We start from the raw sequence: 27,069 nt of genomic DNA on the forward strand, positions 1-27,069 counted from the left end.
TTCCTGCTTTTCCTTCATGATCTGGGGGAAAGAAAGCGAAATGAGAACTTTAAAACATGAACAAAGTGGACATTTTATTGATCAACCTTAAAAAAAGAACTGTAGTGCATTAATAAACTGACAGTCATATACCATTTTCTGAGTTTCAGTAAAGCTGGAAGATTACATTCATATTTTATATGGTATTACATATACTTGGAGATCATTCAAGTGGTCAATTAAGCAATAGTGCTGTAAATGAGTTTGGCAGGTAAGAGCAAATGGAGTCCCATGCTCAATATTAATCAATAAATGTGGATAAGCATCAACACCATTCCTCTCTGAAAAACAAGAGTGCTGAGCCTCTTTCCTGGATTAGCTAATTATGTCTTCCCTTCAGTTTTAGCCTTCCTCTCTTGCCAGTGTCTTCTCTCAAATCTGTGGATCTGAATGTTGTTAACAGAGAGAGAGATTAAAATTTCTTACTGGTTTGTCTGGAAAGAGAGAGCACTGTGGGTCTATGGGAAACACCCAAACAGGTAAAATAAAAAAGCAATGAACTTCAGCAATCAAAAATAACTGCACACCTTAGCCATCAGCTAGTAATAACAGCAGAAACATTCTGCCAACTTTATCTTTTGTCTCCTTTCTACATTTTTTTTGCTAATGCTACAACATCTGTGAAGAACTTGATTTCTTTATGTTTAAGTGCAATTATCAAGACAGTTGCAGAAAATAGGTAGGAGTCTGCAGGTAAATGTTGTACAGGAAATAAGCTCTCATATTTTTGAGTCTGATTTTCAGTCAGTCTTCGTTATTATGATCTTTCTTGTTGTGTGGCTTTAAATTAGAGGTAAATGACACTCCTTTATCATTTCGTTGTGGGCTCACCCTGGCCAACAACCAAATATCCAGCCAGCCTCTCACTCCCTCCCTTCTCCCATGGGATGGGAAGGGAGCAGAAGGAAAGCAGGAAGACTGATGCATCAAGATAATGGCAGTTTAATAGGGAAAGCATAAGCTGCATGCACATGCAAAGTAAAACCAGGACTTCATTCACTATTTCCCATTGTCAGGCAGCTGTCCAGCTATTTCCTGCAGGGCAGGGGCTCGCTCAGCACATGCGGTGGTTGCTTGGGAAGACAAATACCATAACCACAAATGTCTCATCCTCTTCCTTTCCCCAAGCTTTTATTACTGACCATGGCATCATATGATATGGGATATCCCTTTGGTCAGTTTGGGCCTGCTGTCCCACCTACATCTGCTCCCAACTTCTTGCCTGTCCCCAGCATACTCGCCACAGGGAGAAAGCCTTGATACTGGGCAAGCTTTGTTCAGCAATAGCCACATGTTGGTAAGTTATCAACACTGTTTTAGCCACCAGTAGAAAGCACAGCACCACACAGACACCTATAAAGAAACTTATCTCTACCCCAGCCCCACCTAGTACACATTTTAAAAGAAGATTTAGCATGCATGGGAATCAAGCCCAGATCGTCTCTTGAAAATTAACCCCAAATAACTATTAAAAAGAAAATAATCTATTTTCTTTCTTAAAAATTTATTTATTTTTCTCTTCATTTTCTTTTTCACCTAGCCCTTGGTTTTGTAATATATCTGTTTACAGATGGATTATGAAGCTAAGTGAAAAGTGAAATAAGACAGAAGTATGTCTTCACATACTTTCCTTTAGAGTTACTTTAATTCTTACCTTGTTGACATTTTATTTTGACACATGGATGTGTGGATTTTTCACGGATGTGAATTTAATAAATCTTTAAACTTTAATTTAGATTATGTAGCTATTATGAATTCATGAAAGGTAACTTCTCAAAAATACACATGACTGCATACACAAAAAACCACTGGCTCATTTGCAAGCTGGTTGCATTTTCATTATCTACATCTACACAGTTCAATCTCAAGTGATTTATAGGTTTAAAACATGAAATAAAAGAGTTATGAGGGTTAAAAACTAACCTAGGGAAAAAAAAAAACAACATACAGCCAATGCTTCTTTTACCTGGCACAGACACACCATACACATTTGCTTCTTGTATGAAGTCCAACATTACAATGACATCGGAAACTTCTGTAGTTGCAACATTCTCCCCTTTCCATCTAAAACATGCGAAAAAATAATTTAATCCCATGAAAACATACAGATACCTCTTCTTTAAAAAACATTAATTTTAGGAGGAACTCCATTAATTTCTGACTAACAACACCTCAAACTTGTTCCCATTTGTCACGTTGGTACATTGATCTGATCACCAGAAGACAAAGCTTGCAGTTCAAATGGTACTGGGTATTAGCTATCACTACAAAGCACAATGAAAGCTTACGATAATCTGATGTAATCGTTTTCAAAATTTTGACATGTATCTAAATTTATCAAATGTGACCAGTCTTTCCGATTTCATACATTTCTTTCCACTTCAGTATCCAACTTCTTTGCTCACAGCAAAACCATCACTAGTTACTATGCTCAATGGAAAGACTGTTCAAAGAGCTGTAATTCTACAAAACGTTCTGGAAATGAACTATACAGCTCCATGGGAACACTTCTTACAAAAATTAAGCCCCTATGATCCACTTCAAGATCATTATAAACTACATCACAATAGTAATAAACTGAGCACTTCTGCTTGAAAACAAATAGAAAAGTATTATTCTATTCTGCATGTCCATGTTTTTAATGAAGAAATGTGAAAAGAAACAATGATTATACCTGAAGGTATCTCCAATCCTGTCCCAAAAATAAAGAAAATTCTCATGGTCTTGAACCATTAGATCTCCAGTATTAAAATAAAGATCGCCCTTCTTAAATACCTCACAGAGTAATTTCTTTTCAGTGTGTCTCTTATTGCCAGCATAACCAAAGAAGGGGTTCTTCGCATTGACTTTGGAAATGAGAAGACCAGCCTCACCTATACAGAGAAGTTGAAAGAATGTAAACCTAAGGTATCATTGCACAACTCCTGTACTTTACATTATTATTAATTTGGAACATATGATTTTACATGACCAGGAACCAAATTTGGAAGGGTTCAGCACATAAGACCCAACAGCAAAAACTTACCTGTTTCTACTGCTTTACAATTCCTGCAATTACCTCTACATGCAAAGTGACCATAAAGACACAGTACAATATTGTCCACTGAAATTCCAGTCTTTTGCGTTTCTTCCTGATGACTCATCAAACAGCTTTCTCCCAGAACTGCTATTTATCAATTGTGGGTTCACTAGGAGGTTTGCTACCATCTCAAAGTGTACACTTCAAGTGAATAATATCTCCCACGCCCCACACCTTACTGAATTTCCAGTGATGAGTCTCAACTTCCATGAGCTTCCTACTGAAAAACTAGAGTTAATAAAGCAAATGTTGAACCCCGGCATTAAATCCCTACTTATTCTCTTTTCAGGAGTTCTGAGAACACTTCTTAAGAATTTTCATTGTGATATAGCCTCATTGCTATCTTTTTGGAGTAAAATACAAAAGTTTTAATATTTTTTTTTTTCTCAAAAAATGGGGAGAGATGGGGATAGGATTATCCTGTTATGCATGTAGAGTATCAGGGTGTTAGTTTGCTGAAAATGGAATAGTTGTCTGTACTCCTAACATTTTGGAAGCACGTTCTGAACAATAAAGTTGAAGAGTTACATTACTTTGTATCAGTGACAGATTATAAACATGAAAATATAAAAAATTAAATATGTGTCAAAAGGTATGCATTATTTTTAATTTAAGGCCACCTCCTCATAAAAGAACTGTGCCTTTTTTTCCATAAATTGGTAGTGTTTACCGTGAAAGCATTTAGTTCACTTTAGTGTCACTGTGGCCATGATGCTCTGACGATACAGGGCATGGGTAAGAAAAAATCTCCAGATAGAGACAATACTTTTTATTAGATTGACTGATATAATTGGAAAAAAACTTAGACCGGCTGTCTAATTAGGGCATGTGTTCCCTTCAAAGGCCACTCTGACATCCTTTACAGATAATTTCCTATAAAATGTCATGTTTTAGGGACCGTATTTTCCTGACAGTGCCCATCTTTGATTAAGACCCATGAGAGAATCTCTTAAGTTCTTTGAAAAACCTGCATCAGCTCCCTGATAAAACTGACCTTTAAGATCAGTTTTTCTTGCTTCAGCTACCAGGCATTAATTATAGCTGTTACCTTCCTATAGTACAACAGAAATGCTCCAGTACCTGATAAACACTTTGAAAATAAGTATAATCAAGAGATACCAGATATTTGCTAAGTATTTTGAAGACCGTTATAATCAAGTAACCTCTTTTTAAAAAATCTTTCTTGTAGATCTCTCAGGCAACCATCTGACTATGTTAACCTCCTTTAAAAAACACAGATGTCATTATCTACATATTCAGAGGTAATATCACATCACCACTTTTGAACACTGTTCTTCTGTGAATACACCCAAGGATCTTCTAAGTTCTTCTGGTGTCAGCACTGGTATGTTTAATAATGTTATGTCTTAGATCAAAAATCATATTGCTTTTGTCAGAGCAAAGAGTAATAGCTGATGTTGGCATAGTACAGTAACACAATTGCAAGGCTCCTTAAAAAAAATATCTCTGGAGTATTTGTACTACAATCAAAAGGCCGTTACATTCTATTAAAATACACACTTACCTTTCTTAACTTTTTCACACCAACCGTGCTTATTTCTAATTGGTTCATCTTTTTGGAAATCGTACTTGATTAAATCAAATGGGAAAAAAAGCTAAGAAAGAGAAAAAAGGTCATCAGTTATTCATCTACACAGTGACATCTGGTGGCAGCAAACGTAAGCAAGGAAAACTTTACTCCAGTATTGCTCTCTAGAAGTAGAATGTAGTTTTATTTAAAACTGAAAATACTCTGTACATAAACTTACACCATTTCCTGGAGGTAAGCAACACCAAACCAATTTTAAAATCTTGTAACTTTCAAAAATACTTGGTGAAGACATAGAACCATAATTTTGTTAACTTTCTTACAAGTAAATTATGGGATCCACGTCATTGGGAGAGCCTACATGAGTTGGGATACCTGGAATTTAACGCATATTTAATGGTGGTGGCTGATATGAAAAGTGTTCTTGGGGTCTTCTGGCAAAACTAAGGCCTAAATCTCCTTGCAAAGGGAAACCTGCTTCCTGTTGGGCTTTACTCTTGTTTAACTAGCCTCCGTTTTCCCTCAAGCTTTCTCAGGCTGGTGTATGGTAGAAAACCTTAACATGAGCAGCAGCAGGATATATAATCCCATGTTTTTTGACACAGTTATGTAGCTGTGGGTATTCCACAGTTATATCAGGGTTTGTTCTGCATTTTTCTGAAATACTGTGAACCCCTGAGGCCTGCCACTGCTGACCTAACTCTCCTCCTAGTTATGTTCTACAACTAACCCTCCTCTTGTATAAGGATCACAGAAAATGTGGTTCTGAGCAAGCTGAAGGAGAGGGCAAGATACTCTTATCAACACTAGAAATTGCAATACTATTTTTCTCCAGTATACAGTCTGACTCTTATTTCACTTCATTTTTCTACTGTGATACAAATCCAAATTAGACCTTTGAGAGACATTGACAGACACCATATGCCTGACACTATATGGACCACTGTGTTTGCAGTTATTATCCTAAAGCTTCAGTTTACCCAGCTGGGGATTCTGATTTCCCTTTTCATAAAGAAGTATATCAGCAATCTATTTAACAACTAGTCAAACCAAGGATATACAATTATCTTCTCCTGGAGAAATCCTGGCAAGCAGAGAAACCAAGTTTTAAAACATACGAATATACCTGCACTCTTCACAATAAAGAAGCGCAATATAATTGCTATGAAAGTGACTTAAGTAAAGGGTAGGATGCCAAAACATAAATCCCTTTGCTTTTCTGCAACTAATTTGGATGAAGAGTTGCATAATTATTTTATCCTAATAGGAAATGTTGCTGTAGCTATATCACATTTTTTTTCAAGAAAGTCTGAATAAATAGCAACTTGAATCAAACATCAAGCACACAATTTCATCCTCATATGGATGAACTTGTTTCACTGAGTCTTTTTAATGTTCACCACTGTATTTTGCTTCTACCCTAAGTCTGAAAAAATCCATATTTTTAACAGTTGATCAAAGGAACAGAGTCATAGAGTGCAAAATCAATTAATGATCCAAGAACTGGATGCTTTTTGAATAAAGTGAAAAGTATTTTTTTAATAACTACATACTATAGCATTTACCAAAGTGAAGAATTTAAGAGCCAAAAAATTCACCTTAATTTGGAAATAACTATTATTCTTGATGAACAGAAAGGGAAGTATTCATAATAAACACATAATAAACACAAGTCATGTCTTCTTAGAGTCTTTTCTTTTGGCTGTCTACATTAATGCTGTTCTTTTTCACTTTCTTTTTTACATTGATATTTACTTCTTTAATAGGTTTCATATGACTGACAAATGCAATGAATAATACAAATAATAAGAATGAAATGGTATAAAATGAAATGTTATTCCGATATTTTTGTGTTTGATTAGAACAGCAGCGTGCCCTGTTCAGTTCCATTTTTATCTGTTCATTCCTCCATAGCTCAATTAGCTGTATTTTGTCAACATATTAGTCTGTATGATGGATTATTTTAAATTGTTATAAGGACTCAAACTTTAATTAAGTGTCTGAGATGATCTAAAAACTTGAGACTTTTACTATATTTATATTGCTGCATACATCTTTAGTGCCTGCATCTTTAGAGTATTAACTATGCCTACGGCAGTTAGCTTTTTGAAGTAATAGTCATGCAAATACAGAATGAAAAGGAGAAAAAAGCACATACTGCATTAGACATGCATAACGAAACTATGCCAATATACATTCTGTGCAAACAGCTGTCTCTGTGCAAACAGTTTTCTTTTCATATTAAATATGAGAAAATGAAAGCTCCAGAGCAAAGCATTTAGTTTGGGTACAGGCCTACATTTGTTTTATCTAATTACTTAAAATTTATTGGAAAACAGGGCCTGAACTGTTGAAGCATTACCATATTATTTTCACACAGTACTGCATACAGCATTCATCATTTTAATCTACATTTTACTCCCTAAAGCACCACATAAATGTACCAAACAAAAAGCATCATTTATCTAGCTGAAAATTAAAATGAGTTAAACTGCAACATTACTGTCTGCTTGTATGCGGCCTGGATGTTGTCTAGTAACAGCATCCCACCCCCTGCCCCTTTTTTTCTTAATTGAGTGGAAATGTGTGAGTTTACATATTGTTTCGGAAATACTTTTTAAATTCCTAAATTCAATTTATAGTGAGTGCTCACAGAACCTTCATCAGAAAACAAAGATCACAGGCTATTGCTTTTTACTTATTTTGTTTTTTAGAGATGAGATATTCTTGAATTACGTAGGAGAATATCTGTTTGATAAAACAATGCATTACATTACAAGCCTGGAGTACTGCATACAGCTCTGGAGTCCTCAGCACAGGAAGGACATGGACCTGTTGGAGCAGCTCCAGAGGAGGGCCACAAGAATGATCACAGGGATGGAACACCTCTCCTATGAGGACAGGCTGAGAGAGTTGAGGTTGTTCAGCCTGGAGAAGAGAAGGCTTAAAGGGGGCCCGCAGGAAAGATGGGGACAAATGACAAACCTTTTGAAAGGGCCTGTTGCGATAGGACAAGTGGTAATGGCTTTAAACTAAAAAAGGGTAGATTTAAACTAGACAGAAGGAAGAAATTTTTTACCATGAGGGTACTGAGACACTGGAACAGCTTTCCCAGAGAGGTGGTAGATGCCCCATCCCTGAAAACATTCAAGGTGAGGTTGGACAGGGGTCTGAGCAACCTGATCTAGTTGAAGATGTCCCTGCTCATTGCAGGGAGTTAGACTAGATGACCTTTAAAGGTCCCTTCCAACCCAAACTATTCTGTGATTCTATGATTCTACTTTCTATATTTAGTTCCAAGTATCTTAAAAAAGTGAAATGTAAGAAAAAAAATAATTCTGGAGCAGAGCATACTATCATCATATTTTATAAATGTTTTAAAAATACAATTGTAATGCCTCATTTATGCTGCAGATGTATAGGTCCCCCACAGTTTTGTTACAGAAAGTAAACAAAACTAAAAAAACCAACTTTTAAAACTATGCTTAATATTAACTGAATCACCACATATTATAATTAAACAACTTGGAATACACTTTAAGTACCTTAGATAATTTTAGCTCAAAACCAGCAAAAAAACCAGAAACAACACTGATTTTTATTGGCCAATGAACTTCAGAGCCTCCATTGCTTGGATTAACACCTGCCAATGTTCTTCCTGCAAATCTGGTTTTCCAGGGTCTTAAGATTTGCTTAAACCTAACTCTGTTTACTTCTAAACTAAAAAGTATATCTTCTGCCACTTAAGTTCTATGACTGTATGAAAAAAAGTGTAAAATACTAATTCTGTGTTTCTGTGTGAAAGACAGGATATTTTATATGTTGAAATGATTTATTATCTGTTATAAGATTTAAATCTTTCTCAGCTCAAAGCTGATTTTGATCCATACAGTTTTAAGTAAGAGATTTAGATTCTTGTAATATTTGGAATACTTATGCTTAAAATAATGAAAAAAAAACATTTATAAAGAAAGTTTGGAATATTTTTTTTTACATGCCCTTTTTTCAGGTGTACTCGCTATGGGTTATTTTTAGCCCTTCTTACAAGCTTCCTTGGATCTCATTAGTCCCACTCTCCCATTGCATGTTCTCTGCCATCACTCAGAATTTATTTCAGTGTAAGAATTGGATTTATATGTATATTTGGTAACACGACTGAGAGTCTTATAGATTTTTCCCATATCACATTTAGATAAATACGCACATAATGCATGTCATTACAATAAAATCAATCATTAATATTAACTATACATATGTATGCCATATATAAACAGTATTTTATTATATTACTACTATATTAATCTATACACTATCTTCTTTGTAAAACTTTTTTTTACCAGCTAAAAAGCTATTCAGAGACTCCTACTTTTCTGTTCGTTGATTGTATATGAACATCCTTATTGAAGGATTTATTCATACACAACAGGGATACTTTCAAGCACATAAACCAATCCCTTTTATATAAAGAGCATAGTGTGAAAATAAACAAGTGCAAACAAGAGCACTGCTTCAAGTTAACATCTCAGACACAGTGGGTTCTTGGATGTCTGGCAACTTCTATAACATTCATCTGTTTCTTCCTATTAACTTATGTCTTCCAAATTATTTATGAAAATTAATGTGTTATGTAGAACCTTAATATTTATCACAAGTATTTTTCCCCAACCCTTGGCAGTTACTGATGGAAAAGTTACTTTGTTCACTCTGAGAGCTCAGTTTGTCTTTTAAACTTTTGTCTGCATTTCACCTTTAGAAACTGTGTCATTGCCACTACCTACAACAGAAATGCCTTCCTATTTCTTTTCCTTTTTCCCTGCTAAAAATATAATGCTTTGAAACCTACCTGCTATTATTCCTACTATACTCTCAATATCTGTGTGTATGGGGTTTTATGCTGCTTTTACTTCATTCCGACTTGCAATTATGCCAGAAGAAAGACAGCAATTTTCTTACTTCTCCTTTATCACATATATGAACACACAAGCATCTTTCTCCCTTTCTCAGTTCTCTTTCTTTCTATTCCCAGTTTAAGAAATAGGTGTTTAGGAAATCCCTAGAGATTATGTCTAAGGGTGTCTCCTTGTATAGTCTCATGTGCCAAGAGAAGAATGTTTCAGAAGTTGTTGTAGGACTTCTTTGAAGAAATAAAAGCATGAGAAATTGGATGGATGGGCCTTGTCTGTGCCATTCTCTGCTTTCCAGCAGAAAACAGTCTCCCTTTTTAACTTCAGATCATTCATGGGTCAACAAATCAGAAATGAAGCTGCTCTCCTTTACATATTGCTAGATGTCCAGCAGATGTCATTCAGACTGAAGTAAAACAAACACAACAGCTACGCTTCAGAATGCATTTTTAATAATCTGTAACCTGTAAAATGAATTTAAAAAAATAAACCCACAACAAATGCCTGAAATAGGTCAAAGTGAACTTATCAATGACATTAAAATATATAGTTTGTGTCATGATACTCACAGATTGTGAAGTAACCAAAAACATATATAGAAGGTCCCCAAACTTAAGTATTTGTTTAAATATGTACTTGCTTAAAAAAAAATCACTAAAAAGTATGTGTCATGATATTTTCAACATTCCTTCTCTTTCTTAACCTCTTGTACACTTTTATGGAACTGCACTAATATCTAAGCCCTTGTTTGTGTCAACACCACTCTGCTTCAGCATACAAGGGAGCTATCTGCTCCTGCAAATAAGTCTGTAGTCTGAAGGAACTGCCATCCAGATGAACTGCACCAGTGACAGAAGCAGAGCACCAGTAATTAACAGAATGCAGAAATGTTAATTGGAGACCTGTAACTATTCTAATATTACCAGTATGTCATGTTGTTCCATTGACACAAATTCTTTTGAAGAGAGAGACTGTGTAGATCACACAACCATAAATGCTCTGGACCAAAATATGGAACAGCTACTGACGGAGGAGTCCCTGAAGCTCCTTAATTTGGAAGAGTTTTAGGGCAGTTCTATGCCCACGTAAAATGGATCATATGATCCACCCACTGACCTGGCTAGACATACCATGCCTATGTAACCAAGGTGAGGTAGTTTGTCTCTGCACTGAATCTGGTTTTTGGTGACAACGTTCAGTCTTCCCTCAAACTGTACAGTCATAGAATGCCAAATGTATACACACTGGGGGAAGGGTTAGGAGCCAATACACCTCAGGCCCCTTAGAGAATGGCAGTAGCTAAACACTGAGCCTGCTCGCTAATAATGTGCTTAATCTACTTCCCTTATGACAAAAACTACAGAAATAACTGAAGACTTACTGTAGATTTATTTCTAGGGACAAGAGAGTATTGAAAAAGACAGAATAAAATTGATTTCAAGCCAAGCCAAATGGAATGAATGGCTTTTTCCGGTTCATAAAATATCTTATGGTCTTTCCATATTCATACTGAGTAAGCAAGGGGGACAATCCATAATTATCTTAGCAGACTATACTGATGTTTCCATAGACCGTAACAGTTCCAACTTGGAGTAGTATATAAATTATAGAAAAGATGTCTAGTGAGATCAAGTATCAGCTACAACTGCATTTATTTTTTAATTGCAGTTTGCATGAGCTATTTTTTCCTCCTAATGTACAGTGACTAACTCAAATTGTAAGTCTGATCATTAAAGAGTAAAAAGTAGGATGTTGATGTGCAAGAAACCCCAAAATACTAATATTTTCCTTTGGAAACACAAACGTCATATGTTATTGACATATGAAGTGCCACTATTAATTCATGCAAAACCCCCACACTACTTGATTAAAAATACAGATAATTAAATTAATAAATAGGTAATTTCAAGTCTAATCCTTTATCTGTTGTAACCTTAACGTAGTCTTTCCAAAAGGCTAATGATTTATGACAAAACTCTCTCAAAAGTTCTGAAATACTGAAAGAAAATTTACTCAGGTTTGGAGGAAATGTAAAATTTCATAAGATTAAAAAAAAAAAAAAGGTTTAAAATAATTAAAACATGTGACTTACTTAGAAAAAGTCTGAAGCAAAAATTAACATAAGCCCTAAGGTTCCTGGTTCACCTACTACTCCCTGAATTCCAGATTCCTGATTTTCTGCAGTGATTCTGTACCCTTCTAGAGACATCCATCAGCACCAGATGTTCACTGTGCCCACTAAAGAGCATCAGTCATGCAGAACAGACTCAGCAGAGTCGGTCTTCTTAAATTCCTGAGCTCTCAACACTTTCTGAAAAAAATACTAGCTCTTGTGGTGCTTTTCTGAGTGTTTCCAGGTTCCTCCCTGCAGTCTGGGTTCCTGTCCCAGAAGTGAAGAATCCCTCTGGCCCCAAGTTGTAAAGTAGTCTGTGGTGATCGTAATGTGGTGATACTGTACTGAAGCTGTGGACCCTGGAACATACGCTGCTTAGAAATCTATTTGCACATCATCAGAAGATACCTCTGATGTATTTCCAAACAATAGTATTACATCATTCTCTGAAAAAAAGTTTTGTGAGAACATTTTACCATTAGTTCTCCTCAGGAGCACAAATGCCACTTAAGTCGGCAGGATTTGTATGTATAGACAGGTGTCTCAGGACAGATAGGTATCTCGGTTAATTTGCAAGTTCCAGGCCCATGTGTGTAGTCCTATTTATTTCAAGAAGAATAAAAATTGGCATAAATACCAACATACTGTTAAATATCTAGTCTCCTTGACAGAAAGCCTTGCTAAATAATCTTTCATATTATTAGGTTAAGTTTAAAACACGTTACTTACTGACTTCTCAAACCATTTAAGAGATAGTATTAATAGGACCCAAAGGGAAAAATCTATTTGTGGATTTCAAGCTGAAATAAATTCTTCTTGATTTATTCAGAAGGACGAAGGAAAAGCCACCATGTGTGACATGAATAATATGTATTCCTCTTCCCCAAGACATATAACTTCCATTGTTGAAGCTGATTAAATACAAAACAGAGACTATGGAATAAGCAGTGAAAAAAAAGTACGTTTTTTCTAGCTTTAGTAACTCAGAACAAACCAAATAAATATAGCAGACTTGGTAGATAAAGGGGCATAGAATTTTTAAATTAATACCCTTGGCAAGTATTGCCTGTCACAATTACTCAACAGTGATTATATTTGTATTGTGTTATCTTTGAAATTTCTGAATAATGATACAGACTAAACATAGAGTAGTTTGTTACTTATGTTTAATTGCACTTATGTTTAATTTATGTCTAAAAATTATATCTGCCTACATGTTACTTTCTTTTAATTACTATTAATTCCCATTTATGCCAAATATTTACATAGTAACATGCAATATAAATATACACTTTGAAAACAGCTCTAAATAGAAACTTTAGAACATTAAGTCATTATGTTTATTCCACAAATGATGAGTTCTTAGAATCCAATTTCCTCTTTGTCCTTTAATATAGTAGAGATTTGAAATGATACTCGAAATCTACTCAAAATTTCCGGAAGAGAGGCAAGGCCTTTTTGAGTCTTGCGAACCTTAAGAAAAATCAAGTGTTACTGCTGAACGTATAACTGGGCTGGGTGCTAAGCACTATCTGCAATACTTTGGCAGCCAAGACTTTACAAAGGGTCAATTCAACTCGCAATAACTAAGTTAGAAAATTTACCTTGGATTTATGACTGCAGTCCCATGTCCTGTGGTCAAACTGAGATATGCATTTACCTTCAGGACTCCCTTTTACAAAGTACAATGTAAATAAATAGTCACCTTGTAAAAGAAATTGGTGCGTCCAACAGATCCAATTTTTCCTGTGTGGTTCATGAAACAAATGTTTCCTTCAGTAGCACCATAAAACTCACAGATCTTAACAGCTCCAAATCTGTCTAAAAATTCTCTCCATATATCATTTCTTACTCCATTTCCAACTGCTAGTCGGACTTTGTGATTTTTTTCTCCTTCCTTCTGTTAAAAAAAGAAAGAAATAATTTAAAATATAATATACTGATAAATGCATTTGATTGTTGCATATATTGTGGGAAAAATGTATCTTCTTTAAATACATAAAGTATAAACAACAACAACGAAAAGAAAACAACAATTAAAGAAAGCTGGCATAGCTTGCCTACAGCTACAATGTAGCAAACTGCAATCAAAACCCTATTATCTTGTGGAACAAGCAAATTATTTCCTGAATAATGGCTATATTAATTTATATAAATGCTTCCATATTTTAAAAGTTGTATCATCTCAGGCTGTTTCCACTCAGAAGAATTAGAAAACTGGGAAGCAAAGAGAAATCAGGAATTATTTCTGTCAAGGGATTAAAGTCTACATAGATTAATAGTTACTTTATTGTGTCTTCAGAGTGATTATAAGAAACAAGCAGATTTCACACAGGTAATATCTGTTCCTTCCCACACATTGCATATAAGTCATCTTCTGTATTTCTTTCAATATTAAGACTTGTAAGGTTTTGTTCAATGTTACTTGGAATACATTATTTCTTGGTGATCTTGAGTCTTTACTGTTGTCAAGTCCCGTATTTTATTACAAGAAACACAATAGTATGTGTTCATCCAGTTCAGTGAGACTCTCTAAAATTTTATGAATGCATTCCCAAACCTTGCAATTGCACGGAGCACCTTTAAAATACAATGAGATTGAAGTTGAAGTATCAGAAGGCAAAAGATCTAAAAAATTGTTCTCTTTTGTGTGTTTTTTTTTTTTTTAAGTTCACCTATTTTACAGTAAGACTCCCTTTTTAATCATTGCAAATGGAAATACAGAATGCCTAAGAAGTGAGACAGCACAAAATAAATATAGGTACAGTTTGTTACCACATACCTGTAGAACTACATAGCATTCTGGTACTGCAACACTGCTTGTATATACCTCTACATATGTACAATTATACAAATGTATACAAACCGTTCTCTATATACATGTGTACACATATGCACATATTCATCCTGGTTTTATATCTATTTGTGTGTATACATGTCCACATACATATACTAAAGCAAGCAGACAGTCCCTATTTTCTGTTCTTCTATTATAGTTTCTTTTTCCCCTCCCAACTCTAGTCCAGTATGAATTAGGTATGTCTTTAGAGTGAAAATCCATTTTAGTACCTTTAATCTGGCATAAAAGCACAACAAATTATTTCTGGGAAGAGATCTGGTCAGCTGACTGAAACAGGAATCTTTATAAAAATTTTGGATGTTAAAAACAGTGAAGCTTCTACTAAATACATAGACAGAAGTGTTCCTCAGAGGCTTATGTCTTGGCCAAATTAACTTTTTCATGAGGATTCACTTCTGTAACAAAAACTGCAAGCACAGTGAAATTTTAAGTTCCTCCTCTAAATCACAAAGACTGAACAAGTTCTTTTCTTCCCTCTTCAAAACCAGTAACTCATAGAAAGATAAAAAATTCCTTTATTAAGCTTCAGAGTCTTTCTTCTGGAACTTAAGTCCTCTTGCTGGAATTATTCATCAAGGAACTCACCTACTTCCCTAGAAGCAGATATCTCTTGGCATATTACAATCTGAGGCATTATCCTGCTATTTTACCTCAAAATTACATTACTCACCAGCCTCCCTCAGTCACTAACCATTTTGTTTTTACAACCCAATTCTTCCCTTTTCCTTTCTCCCCTACTACCTAACCTTACACGCAAAACTCATTTCTAAACACACAAGCACATACTTCCCTGACTTAATGCTAAATCATTATTAACAAGTACTGCATAACATAGTACAATGAAACTGACGATGGCCATAGCCTGGAACGAAGCATCTAAAAATTGCCTACAGATGTAATTTTCGGAGTGGTTTGTGTTTTCAAAACTTCAGATGCAATATCACAATGCAACAGTGTAGATTTTCATATATCTGAAATAATAAGGTCGGTTATATTACACATGCAAAATCATTATACTGTCAACAAACAACAAAAGTATTTATTTTTTTAAGAGAAAGTGTTTCAGTGCTACTTTGAACTTTGTCAGGAAAGCTTTTAACTCTTTTTTCCCCCAGAAAACTGTCCGCCATCTTTTGAATATTTCAGTCAGCTCAATTTAAAACTTTTCGAATTGGGTTAGTTTCCTTACAGTTTCATTGCTAAGCTGAAATTAATGTGTCAGTAACTGAACTGCAGTTACCCCTTGCTGACGCCACTGAATTATTCAAATCTACCGCCTTTGCTGAGATATGAAAAATAGCACTAGAAATTCTTTCACAGAAATCCTTCATCCCACAATGAACACAAGAGACAAAAATGTGCATATATATACACACACTAATTAAGTGGGTCATTCATCAGGCTAGGAATATTCAAAATCTCTAGAGAACAAGTTAATAAGCAGGTGAGTTTGCTTCCATTATTTATACTTTAAGAAAAATAAAAGCATTGGTGGCTGTTTGCTGAAAAAACAAAAACTAGGACAAACTAGAAAACAATGGCATATGTGGATTGTTTTTTTTTTTTTTTCCAAAAGGACAAATACAGCATCATTTAAAAGTGCAGTTACTTCAATACCTTCAGTTCCTCATGTTATTTACGTAACCACAGAATCACAGAACAGTAGGGGTTGGAAGGGACCTTCAGAGATCATTTTGGACGTACCAAAGCAGATTCAAAGCATATTTTGTCTGGTTTATATTACCACAGCACAAAGTTGTTTCTCTAGTGGAAAAGATGCAGAGTAAACCTGACAGGTCAGCATCGTACTGTGCTTGCAATGTTAACACCTATCAACAATACAGTGTATGACTATCTCACTTCAGGAAATATTCTCTTAAGACATTCAGCCCTTTTGCAAAAAACCAAAGAAGCTGCATGATGTCATCAAGAACTGAACACAGAAAGTGCATTTTCTTAAAAAGAGAGGGCAGTAATTCACATCTTCACAACTAAGGTACATTTTCTGTTAGACCGCATTGCTACAACTGCCGTATTTGTGATTTAGTCAGTTCCATCACAGTTGTACCCATCTGTTGACACATGACTCCCTGAAGAATAGCGCAGGGCTTTCTGGGGAAAAGGCACTAAAACTGTCATGCATGTAGCAGTCTTTCAACTGTAAGAATGGAAACTATATGTAATTTAATTTCCCAGCAGGTTTAATAAGTATCAAGAAAATAATTATAATGAGGGAAACATTAAACAGTGATAATTCACATCAGTTTTACATAAGAATAAATTCATATAGCTATTTTTTTACATATTTTTACCTAGACTTGTATAATATATGACATTAATCCATGTTAGCTTTACATGTAACTGACTTTCAACGGAAAGTGAACCACAGTAAATAAAATGGAGTTAGTACTTTTAACATCTTTTTCGTGACTCAATCTATATATTCACCACCTGTATTATTGTCCAAATCACTGACAGAGTCCAACTCTAGGGCAGTTGTGTTGGTATCCATAGGCACTGTGGCCAAAAACTTATGCAGTAAATAAAATGCAATAAATAAGAGAAGGCAAGGAAAAGGCATGATAGTTCCAACAAATTCTAGAAACATGGTTGAGTGATGCACACTTACGGTGTCCTAATGTATGAAAATTGAAATTATTTAAATATGCAGGAACTTGTTCTTTAAACAGACTATGGCACCAAACAGTCATGCTTTGAATTTCTGCCATATTCAGACAGCATTTCATCAACTAGCTTCCCTTTGGTACAGTAGACAGAATTATATGAGAAGGAGGACCTCCAAGGAGTTACCTAGTACACATCTCTTCTGGGAGACAAGCTCTACTACCCCTGTGCCATTCTTGACACCTCAACAAGCTGTGGCATTGTTACCAGTGCAACAGTTGGTATGCAGCTGGTCAGCATGCATATTCTTAGCCTGCTGCAACAGTGTAGTACCAAGTTAACATTTCCTTCACTTAAAGCTGTATTTCCTCACAGTATCTCATATGTGAATGACTCAGTGCCTTGCTGTGGTCAACTATCACAAAGAAGTTCAAATAATGTGAAATAAAATGGGGAGTCAGTCTGGATCCACCTATTTCTAACAGTAAAGGTAAACATTTTTTTCAATGCCTTTCTGAAGCATTAATAAGCAAGAACTGTTCTTCCCTTACACCTGGACTTTTCTTCAGCTCATTCTGCCAAGATCTTTGAACCATGTGCCAAATATCTGCACACATCATAAAGTTTCTGACGCACTGTTTCTCCGTTCTGAGTGCTTGTTTCATTTGTATAGCAATTAATTGACAAGTCAAGATCTGCCTTATTACACTAAATACCACATACCTGGGATTTTTCATCTGCCAGTCTTTCCTCCTTAAGTGTTCTTTGTAAACTATGCAGACTATCTACATGATTAAGTCTTTGATAAAAGAAATGCCTTTTAAAGTGCCATCAACAGTATATTAATGGGTGCAGGAAGGATTCATGACTGCAGCTATATAAAAATGTACTTAGCAGTTGCTTTAAAACAATACAGGAAAACAGGTTCATTGCCCTACTTTACCATTTCTGCAGCAGGAAAAGACAAATTGAGAGAAGCAAAGGTAACTTCAAGCAAAGGAGGCATGAAATGTTTCTTGTGTTATGGCCTTGATGAAACTAAAAGCAATTTCAGGACCTGAGAAATGCAAACATTTGTTAAATATAAAATATGATGGACAGACCAGGACTGGGTTTACACTTATGTATTTACAATGATTGTTTGCAACAACACATTCACCAGTTCTCTATTGACACATTAGCTCGAAAAAAAGGGGCATCAGGTAGTTAGTAGAGAGACTGTAAAATAAGAGATATCCTACTGCCATTATGACGACAAACGTAATGAAGTCTTCAAGATGCATGCTTACATTCACTTTTCAGTAATGCCTAGTTATAAATTGCAAGTTCATTTTTTGAGCAAAATACATACGCAAATTTAAAAATACAAGTAAAAGAAAACAGGAAGGATACTGAAGAGATGCACCATAAGAAAGGAACAGGAATTCTAGAAACAGGACACATCCTTACAGCTCAGGAACTGGCTGTTTGCTATTTCGTATAGCTCACTCTCACCATGCTTTCATTAATCAATCTCCTGATAATCTAATAGGACTAGATTCTAACAGGAGTTTTCTTTCTTTAGCTCTTCTAACAGGAAATGTTTTCTTTAGTTGCAATTCTGTTTCCTCAGAAGATATCTACCAACAACAAAAAGTCACTCTGTCTGTGTTCCACCCAGTAATATTAAGTAGATCGTTGCATTTTTGGTGATTGCCCCAGGACCCCACAAGTCAAAACAAATTACACAGAACTTTTCAAAAGTCAATTCAGAGAATTAAGGCACGCACAGATTATTTCTTGTGCTTCATACTGCCCACAGTATTCTGTGAGCAATATGAAGCTTCCCTTTGTAGAAGTATGATTGTGCTTCCTAGGCTTCACTATCAGGTCTTTTCTCTGCATGACTCCACGAGCTTAACCCAAAAGATGAGTATCTAGGAAAAGAAGCTGGAAGGAAGGAAATGGGCCAAGTTACCTGACCTCTTAAAGACTCAGAAAAGGCTTGAGCCACCATGCTAAAACCAGTAGCTGACATTGCAACTAGGCTTCAGTGCTGTTTTGGGTATAGAAAATCAATGCTTCTTAAGACCAGATGAGCTCTATGAACATTACAGAAGACTTTTGCAGGAAGACAGCCTGACAACCTTTACCATTAATAGTGGGCAGAATGAGAAAACAGACACAAAATGATCGTGTGAATGGAGTCCAAGATCAGTATGCTAGTCCATTTAAATATTAGAAGGCAGCAGCCAAAATGGACAGAATTATAATCTGCTTTTAAACCCACTTTTTAAAAATAATACTGTTGTTGTAGTCATGGCAGTTTAAAGCACAAAGTTTCTTGTGATATACAGTATAATTTTTTATTAGATCAACTGACACAGTCTGGAGGAAAAAAATACAAGCTTCCAAATCCCAGGTCCATTCCTAAGCTTCATTTCAGATGTGCTGAATATGTTCTTAGTCTAAAAAGTCTATTTTCTCTAACCACATATAAAAACAGCGTTCAGTTCTCCTTTTAGGCACTGTTAATACTGTAGTAAACCAGTAACAACTTAGATTAACAGTGATGTCCGCTTATGACTTATGCAAGTGGTTGCAGATTTTTTAGAAAAAGCACAAGTCACTAGAAGAATAAATAAATTGAAAAATTTCCGCCAGCAAATAAAATTGTAATGACATAAAGAGATTACTCAGAGACTTCAAATGGAACGTACAGATGTGGTTGTCTGTAACTGTGACACATTAGTGGTTTGGGGTATTTAATAAAATGTGTATGCTGAGAACCTGCAAGGGGCTTGACAAATTTCCACTGCACACTTTAATGACAAGAGAAAGAACAATTTCCAGTACTGAACGTAAACTGAGCTAAAATTTAATGGTGAATAAAATGCAATGCCAAGTAAAACCTGTATTGTAGAGAATTGCCTGCTGACTCATTTTTCCTTCCTTACCTGACCATCATATTCCCTTCCTTCAAAGAAACCTGTTTCTAGGTGGGAGAGAGTGCTATCCAACATACATAAATTCCATTCCTACATCCCCTCCCACTACACTTGAGTAAACAGCAGGGAAATTCTGTGAAATAAGCGTTCATTCTGTCTGCTTATCCCAGCAGCATTGACTTCCTTGTTTTCTCCTTCTAAATTACTATTGTTCTAACACAGAAGAGTTTTAATAAAATAAATCCTTAAGCATCTTTTCTAAAGTCACTTCAGAGAGCTTAATCCTATCCAGAGAAACCTTGGCCAAACTGGATGTAGTAGAGAGATTGGCTTGCTTCAGCTTAACAAAATAAAGTCTGAAAGCTGATACACATGGTCTTACACACTTGAGATCACACGAAGGAAACAGGAAATGTTACCAATACCAAAGAATAACACTGGCTCAATACCAAATGGACATAAAAAAGGACACGTATTGAAAGAAAATTTCTAAGCAATGATATAATTAATTGTGAAATTGACTTTGAATACAAGTAGAAATGAACTCTCATTTTAATAGACAGCTTACCAAGTTCATGCAAGGTATCATAAATCATATAGTTAATGCCATAATGTATTACAGCTTATGAGAGTAAATGACAGGATATAATGATCAAGAAAACTGATTTCTAGCCTCTGTTTGTAAATCATTTCAGGATTCATGTCTCCTTTACAGAAAAGCAGGAGAGATGCTGCATTACCATTCATATCTTTCTAAAAGCTTCAGGATGCAATGTATTACGTAAATAGCTCATTATTTCAAATTTGAAGTAAATCTGCAAGTGCATTAGGAAGACTTTGTATACACTTCAAATGTTAAATTTTAAATGTGCTGCAACCCTCTAAGGAAAATATATCCACACATTAGTAGAGAAGTATTTCCAAGGCCTTTGCTTAGAGAGGAAATACGGAGCTATGCTATGCCATACTTCTGAAATTTCATAGATAACAGTGACTTTGAGCACTGTCAGCCAACAAGAGCAAGTTAATAATTTGCTGAATATTCTCTTCCACTGGAGTAGTGATGCTAATATCTTAGAGCAGGATCCATTTTGTAGCTACTGAAGGCTACTAGCCATCAGTGTTGGTTCCTGTACTTTCACTATGATCAAAAGACTGGAGAAAAAGAGCTTGGAAGAGGGCACGCATGAGGATTATTTACTTATTTTGGAACCCAGCAAAATCTATGAACGTCACATAATCCAAGGTCTTTGTACTTATACTTAAAGAAAAAGGATGACTTCCTTTTCTAACAAACGTTCTCTCAAGACAACAGGTTACTAAACCAAACTGGATGCAGAACAGGTTTCAGAAAAATTCTACTGTAAGAGTCTTCAAAAGCTGTTGCAGGTGTGAGTGAGAGGCAGAAAGATCAAACGAGACAAAACTAATACAGAAAGCTAAACTAAGAGTCTGTATGCTACCACAGGGACTTGTCAAAAGTTCTGTTCAAAATCTATGAAATAGAAGGCCACACTGTGGCCTTCAACTATTAGACATATACCATTTATTTCAAGTTTAGTGTTAAATAAGCAAATGAAGCGCTTAAGATAATTGCTACGGTTTTAATCTGTGTTCACTAGAAGAGCTTTATAGTACTCTAACCTTGAGAACACTGCTCACATAATACCTTCACAGAGATTTAAAACTTGCATTAGCTATATCTTTCTCATGCTGCCAATATATATAGTACTTCTAAGTTAATGAAACTTAAAGAGAGGTAACAACTTGGCAAATTATTTTACCTACTTGAAAAACTATTATGGATTGCATAACATATTTAAAATCATTCCACTTATTTGTGTGAACATGTTTCTCTTCCAGTTTTAACATGACAAATACTACTTTTCTTCAAGTGCCTAGCTGTCAACTGATTCATTTTATAATTTTAATTTTTCTTGATAAGGTACATTAGGTTTCTCTTTAGCCAGTTAACAAAAAAAACCCCAAAAAACAAACAAAAAAACCCAACAAACCAAAAACCCCCGTAGCATCACAAACCAGAGTTTAGACATGCCAGGTCCTAGAAAGTATGCACATAAATCAATAAATAGAATAGTTATACAGTTAATGAATAGTTAATGACGGTATAAATATTGTATATAGTATATGCATAGTTAATGTGGCATAAATAACTTTATTTGCGAAATTTAAAACTCCTTTAACCTTATCATGTTTTGGTAAGGATTTAAAAATAAAGTTTGTTTTAGAAAATGAAGTATATTAATCTATCATTCTTGCTTTAAGGTACTGAACAGGATAAATGGATAAAACAAAATGCCGTGCTCTAACTGTGCAGTTAAAGGAGCAAAAAGGGGAACAAATACTATCTGAGCCTGCAAACACAGCAAAAGCTGGCAAGTGTTGGAGAGGAGCTAGATGACTTTGGAGAAATCAGGTTAGCCTACAATGAAGAAAAATCACAATTTATAAAAGCTAGGCCCTTCATATGTTTCGATTTTACTTATGGTCTTTAACCTGATTTTTTGTTACCCTTAACTTTTAGTTTATTTTATTGTGAAGTTAAAAACCAAACAAATAAAAATTTTAAATAGAGATGCCAAAAAAAAAAGAAACGGAGAGAGAAAGGTTTTGCTATTCTGGTTTCATGTCACAGCCAGTGGTGTTCACTGGGATGTCAGCCATGCCCTCTTTAATTCAAGAACATTCTCCTTGCTGAGGCATGTATGGATAGTGCTGTAGGATCTATGACCCACTGCTACATTACTTAAACATACTTCTGAAAATTTTCAGGAGTAAAAAGATCCTTTGTCTTATGAACACTGACTTTTTCCATTCTTGGGTCAGCAACTTGAGATATTAATGCAAATTGTTATTCTGCTGGAAAACAAGACTAATTTGCATTCCCTTCGAATTATTAGAATACTGCTTAAGCAGGAGGTTATTCTGGAAAATCATAAAATGAGGACTTGGATTAGAAAATAATTTTCAGATTAATTGATTTGAATTATCAGCACCATATCCTAAGAGGTGAGTCACTTCAATAAAATTCACCAAAAAGGAAATAAAACACTGATTATTTTCTTGAAATCACAAAATGAAATTATAGAGGCAAAGGGAGATTGTTGAAAGAGATAATCCAACTTCTGTACGTTTTCACAAATCTCTTTGTGTTCTCCTAAACATTTCGTTAAATTAAAAGAAGACACAGTTCTTTTTGCTTAATGTTATACAGGTACTTGGAAACTGCTATTTATTTTTATTTAGTATTCAAAATAAAAGCTGTTTCTGATCATAAGTAACTGCGTAGTCACTTATTACAATGTGTAACCAGGTAAGATAATATATGATGCAACGTTCAGGATTTACTACTGAAACACAATAGGACAATCTGCAGCTAAAGGGATAGAAGTTGATAGAATTAGCAAGATGAATTCTAGTTTATACTGGACTATGAATGTTTGTTTCATATTAATTTTGACACATTTAGCTCAAGCATTTGAGGACAGGAAGTCAGTTCGGTGTGCTATGCAACCAGGTATATCCATTCTGTCTATATTATTCTCTACATCTTAAATGAATTCCAACATATTTTAGGCATTTAGCTTAGCCTAAGTATCTTGGGCTCTCTCTGTCATCAGTAAGTAGATACAGAAACATATCAGAAAATAGCCAGATCCAGAGTTCATTCAGTTAACCTGAGTCAGCTATACTTGGTAATTACAACAGGTTCAGCATGCTTCATACTTGAGACCATGTAGATAGACCATGACACCACTGACTGCCAAGGGAAAGGAAGTATTTTCAAGTTAGGGCTAACACAGTTTCAGAGAGGAACATCACTTTAACAAAACCAGCTTTGTTGTCTGGATTAGCTTTCTAATTGGAACAAAGGGCATTCCTCCTTTGAGCTGCTAACCTAGACCAACCTCCTTCCAAATTTTAACACATGGTTTGGATGGTCTCAAAACAAGCACATTCCATGAGCCAGTGCAGCGCTAAAACATGACCTCAAAACTTGAGACCTCTGACATACTCATATGCCAAGAAACAAAGTTTTGAAAATTCTGAAACGACATTGAACAGTAACCCTGTTTTTCTGAATTTACATTGTGAAACTCTATGAAATAATATTTTTTCACCAAATGGTACTGATCCAGTTCTTAGTGTCGAAATCTTTTGTTTTAATACCTGGAGTACTGCACCCAGCTCTGGAGTCCCCAGCATAAGTCCCCCAACATAATCCCCTCCTGTTGGAGCGTGTCCAGAGGAGGGCCACGAGGATGATCCGAGGGCTGGAGCACCTCTCCTATGAGGAGAGGCTGAGAGAGTTGGGGCTGTTCAGCCTGGAGAAGAGAAGGCTCCGGGGGAGATCTTATTGCAGCTTTCCAGTACCTAAAGGGGGCCTACAGGAGAGCTGGAGAAGGACTTTTTACAAGGGCATGTAGTGACAGGACGAGGGGGAATGGATATAAACTGGAAGCGGGCAGGTTTAGATTAAACATTAGGAAGAAATTTTTCACTCTGAGGGTGGTAAGGCACAGGAACAGGTTGCCCAGAGAAGTTGTTGAGGCCCCATCCCTGGAAGTGTTTAAGGCCAGGCTGGATGTGGCCTTGGGCATCCTGGTCTAGTGGGAGGCGTACCTGCCCATGACAGGGGGGTTGGAACTCAATAATCTTCAAGGTCCCTTCCAACCTAAACCATTCTATGATTCTATGATAATACTTTAACATCTTCCTGATTCAAGCCATTTGGGTTTTTTTTTTCAGTCTACAGGTCATGAAATATTTGAAGAACCTCTCATAAAAAGAAGGGCAGAGGAACAGGTTCAGTACAGTTTTATTATGCTTTTAATATAACCACGTGAAGAACAACAAATGTCCATATCACTTACAGACAAATAGCCATCGTTTTGGTTCCACTTACCACTGGCTGGCTGCAAAGGTAACGGCAAAGTTCTCCAATGTACTGGATGACAGTCACATTGTACTTTTTGCAGTCACTCCAAAATTGACTAGCTGAGAACTTCTTTTTTAACACACAGGTTGCACCTTTACAGAAACAGTAGAAAAGGAAATTAAGCATTTTCTTTACATGGCAGCTTAGCTAGCTATGTTCACTATTTCTACGAAATAGAACATAAGAGGAACTAAGAGCAACCTTGTTAGGAGAACTATAAGATATTTAAGCTGTTTTATTAGAAGACGTGTTCAAACCTGGTAGACAAAGAAGGGAGGTGAACCCAGCCTCCTCAGTGACAGTAAACCAATAGATAAGAGGTTAAAAGTAAGAAGACAACTTCTTTTTGTTGGTGTTGTAACATTATTCAAAAGAGTTTAACTGAATATCCAGAAAAGTCAGTCTGAATTAGCACATCATTTAGGTATCACTGAAACCTCATTTTTCAACAAAGAAAGTATACATCGATGCAGATTCACATAGCATTAATCCATAATCCAATGATCCTTCCCTTGCTCTGACTTGTCCTTGATGCTTCAGGAAACAGGAAATATTTGCCATCAAGTTCCAAATAAATCTTTTATAAGAAAGTCATTGAGGACACCTACATTGTCTCCACAAAGTATGTATTTTATTGTCCGTGACAAAACAGTACACAAGTTGAATGGAAAAAAAGTTATATATCATCTAATGATATATGACAAAGGTGAATGTTTACTATAGATGTGTGTCAGTCTTTTTAAGTTCACCTAAATATTCTATTCCACCATACAATGCTTAGTCTACATATATACTAATGCACTATACACAATACCAAAATATTACCTAAGTCCTTAAACTCTTTTTTACCTAAATATAAAAGAAAGTAAAAACATTTGTGACACAAATTACTATAACTAGTTATTCTCCAGTACCACAAAGACAGCTTGTAAAGGCTCCTTTGCTATTACAACACCCCCATATCCCCAAATACAGAAATATAAACCTATTCTGAAAAGACTTTTCATTTGATTTCAGCAAGGCATTAGTTTCCTTAATGGCAGTTAAACTAAGTGTGTTTTATGCTTTTTTATAGTAATTAATTCTCTATTAGCAACACAATTAAATGAAAAAAGCCCTACCCAATTCAATGCATCCACCAATGCCAAGAAGAGATGCTGCACTGTGATAAAGAGGCAGAGTAATATAAATGATGTCTTCTGCAGTAGCACCAAAAGCCCACAGTCCAGCAGCTCCCTTAAGAACCTGCATGTGACTGATGACCGCAGCCTTTGGAAGACCTGTAATGAAAACATAAAACCATGCATAAGGCTTCTCTTACAGAAAACTTTGTTTTTATTTCCTGTGTAAGGTCTCTAAAATCATAAAAGAATCAATTCTTTCTTCTCTAACCAAATTTTCAGCCATCTGTTTAGATGGCTGTTAACAGACAACTGGCTGTTTAACACAGTATTGCATGTTTGTTCTGTACACATAAAGATATATAAGCAAGTTTGTAACTATGTCTGTTATATATTTAATCTGATGTCAAGTAAATTGAAATAGATGGAAATATGAAGAAACTCCATGGTTATCATACTATCAAATTATATAGAGCCAACAAAGACCAAAAAGCATTCCTTTAACATAAATAGGCATCACACTAGATCTCTTTCAGGCAAGAGTCATAGTGACTGTAACACAATTAAGAAAGGTATGGGATCTACACGAAATAGATCATGTAGTTCGTGCTTAACTAAGATGTGTACATCTAAGTCTACGTATTTGTTTTAGAATGCTATGAAGACTACATAGAAGTAAAAAAAAAAAAAATCCAGCAAAAAGTCGACTGCAGTTAGGTTCTTCTTAATGAGTTTCTTCAGATTCAGCACAGTATTTTTGTTCAGCAACATGGAGACTCACAATAGCTACTCTGGTACCCATTATTTTGACTAGGGGATGTGTTCTTGCTTTATATATGTTCTCACATACACAAATTTCAGGCTGAGTTCTGATGATGAACAGTGAGAACTG

The 27,069-nt window shown here is 35.5% G+C and overlaps 1 protein-coding gene across 1 annotated transcript in view; it reads right to left on the reverse strand.

The window, feature by feature from the left end:
* Positions 1-27,069, reverse strand: part of LOC104290588 (long-chain fatty acid transport protein 6-like) — a 42,424-nt gene that overhangs the window by 4,285 nt on the left and 11,070 nt on the right. The window contains 7 exon segments of the mRNA XM_009889700.1: positions 1-21; positions 2,006-2,103; positions 2,714-2,912; positions 4,644-4,734; positions 13,390-13,584; positions 25,024-25,148; positions 26,178-26,336. The exon segment at positions 1-21 is cut by the window's left edge and continues 2 nt beyond it. Coding sequence (XP_009888002.1) covers positions 1-21; positions 2,006-2,103; positions 2,714-2,912; positions 4,644-4,734; positions 13,390-13,584; positions 25,024-25,148; positions 26,178-26,336 — 888 coding nt within the window.

Source organism: Charadrius vociferus, unplaced genomic scaffold (assembly GCF_000708025.1).
Source record: "Charadrius vociferus isolate BGI_N301 unplaced genomic scaffold, ASM70802v2 scaffold377, whole genome shotgun sequence".
Lineage (NCBI taxonomy): Eukaryota > Metazoa > Chordata > Aves > Charadriiformes > Charadriidae > Charadrius > Charadrius vociferus.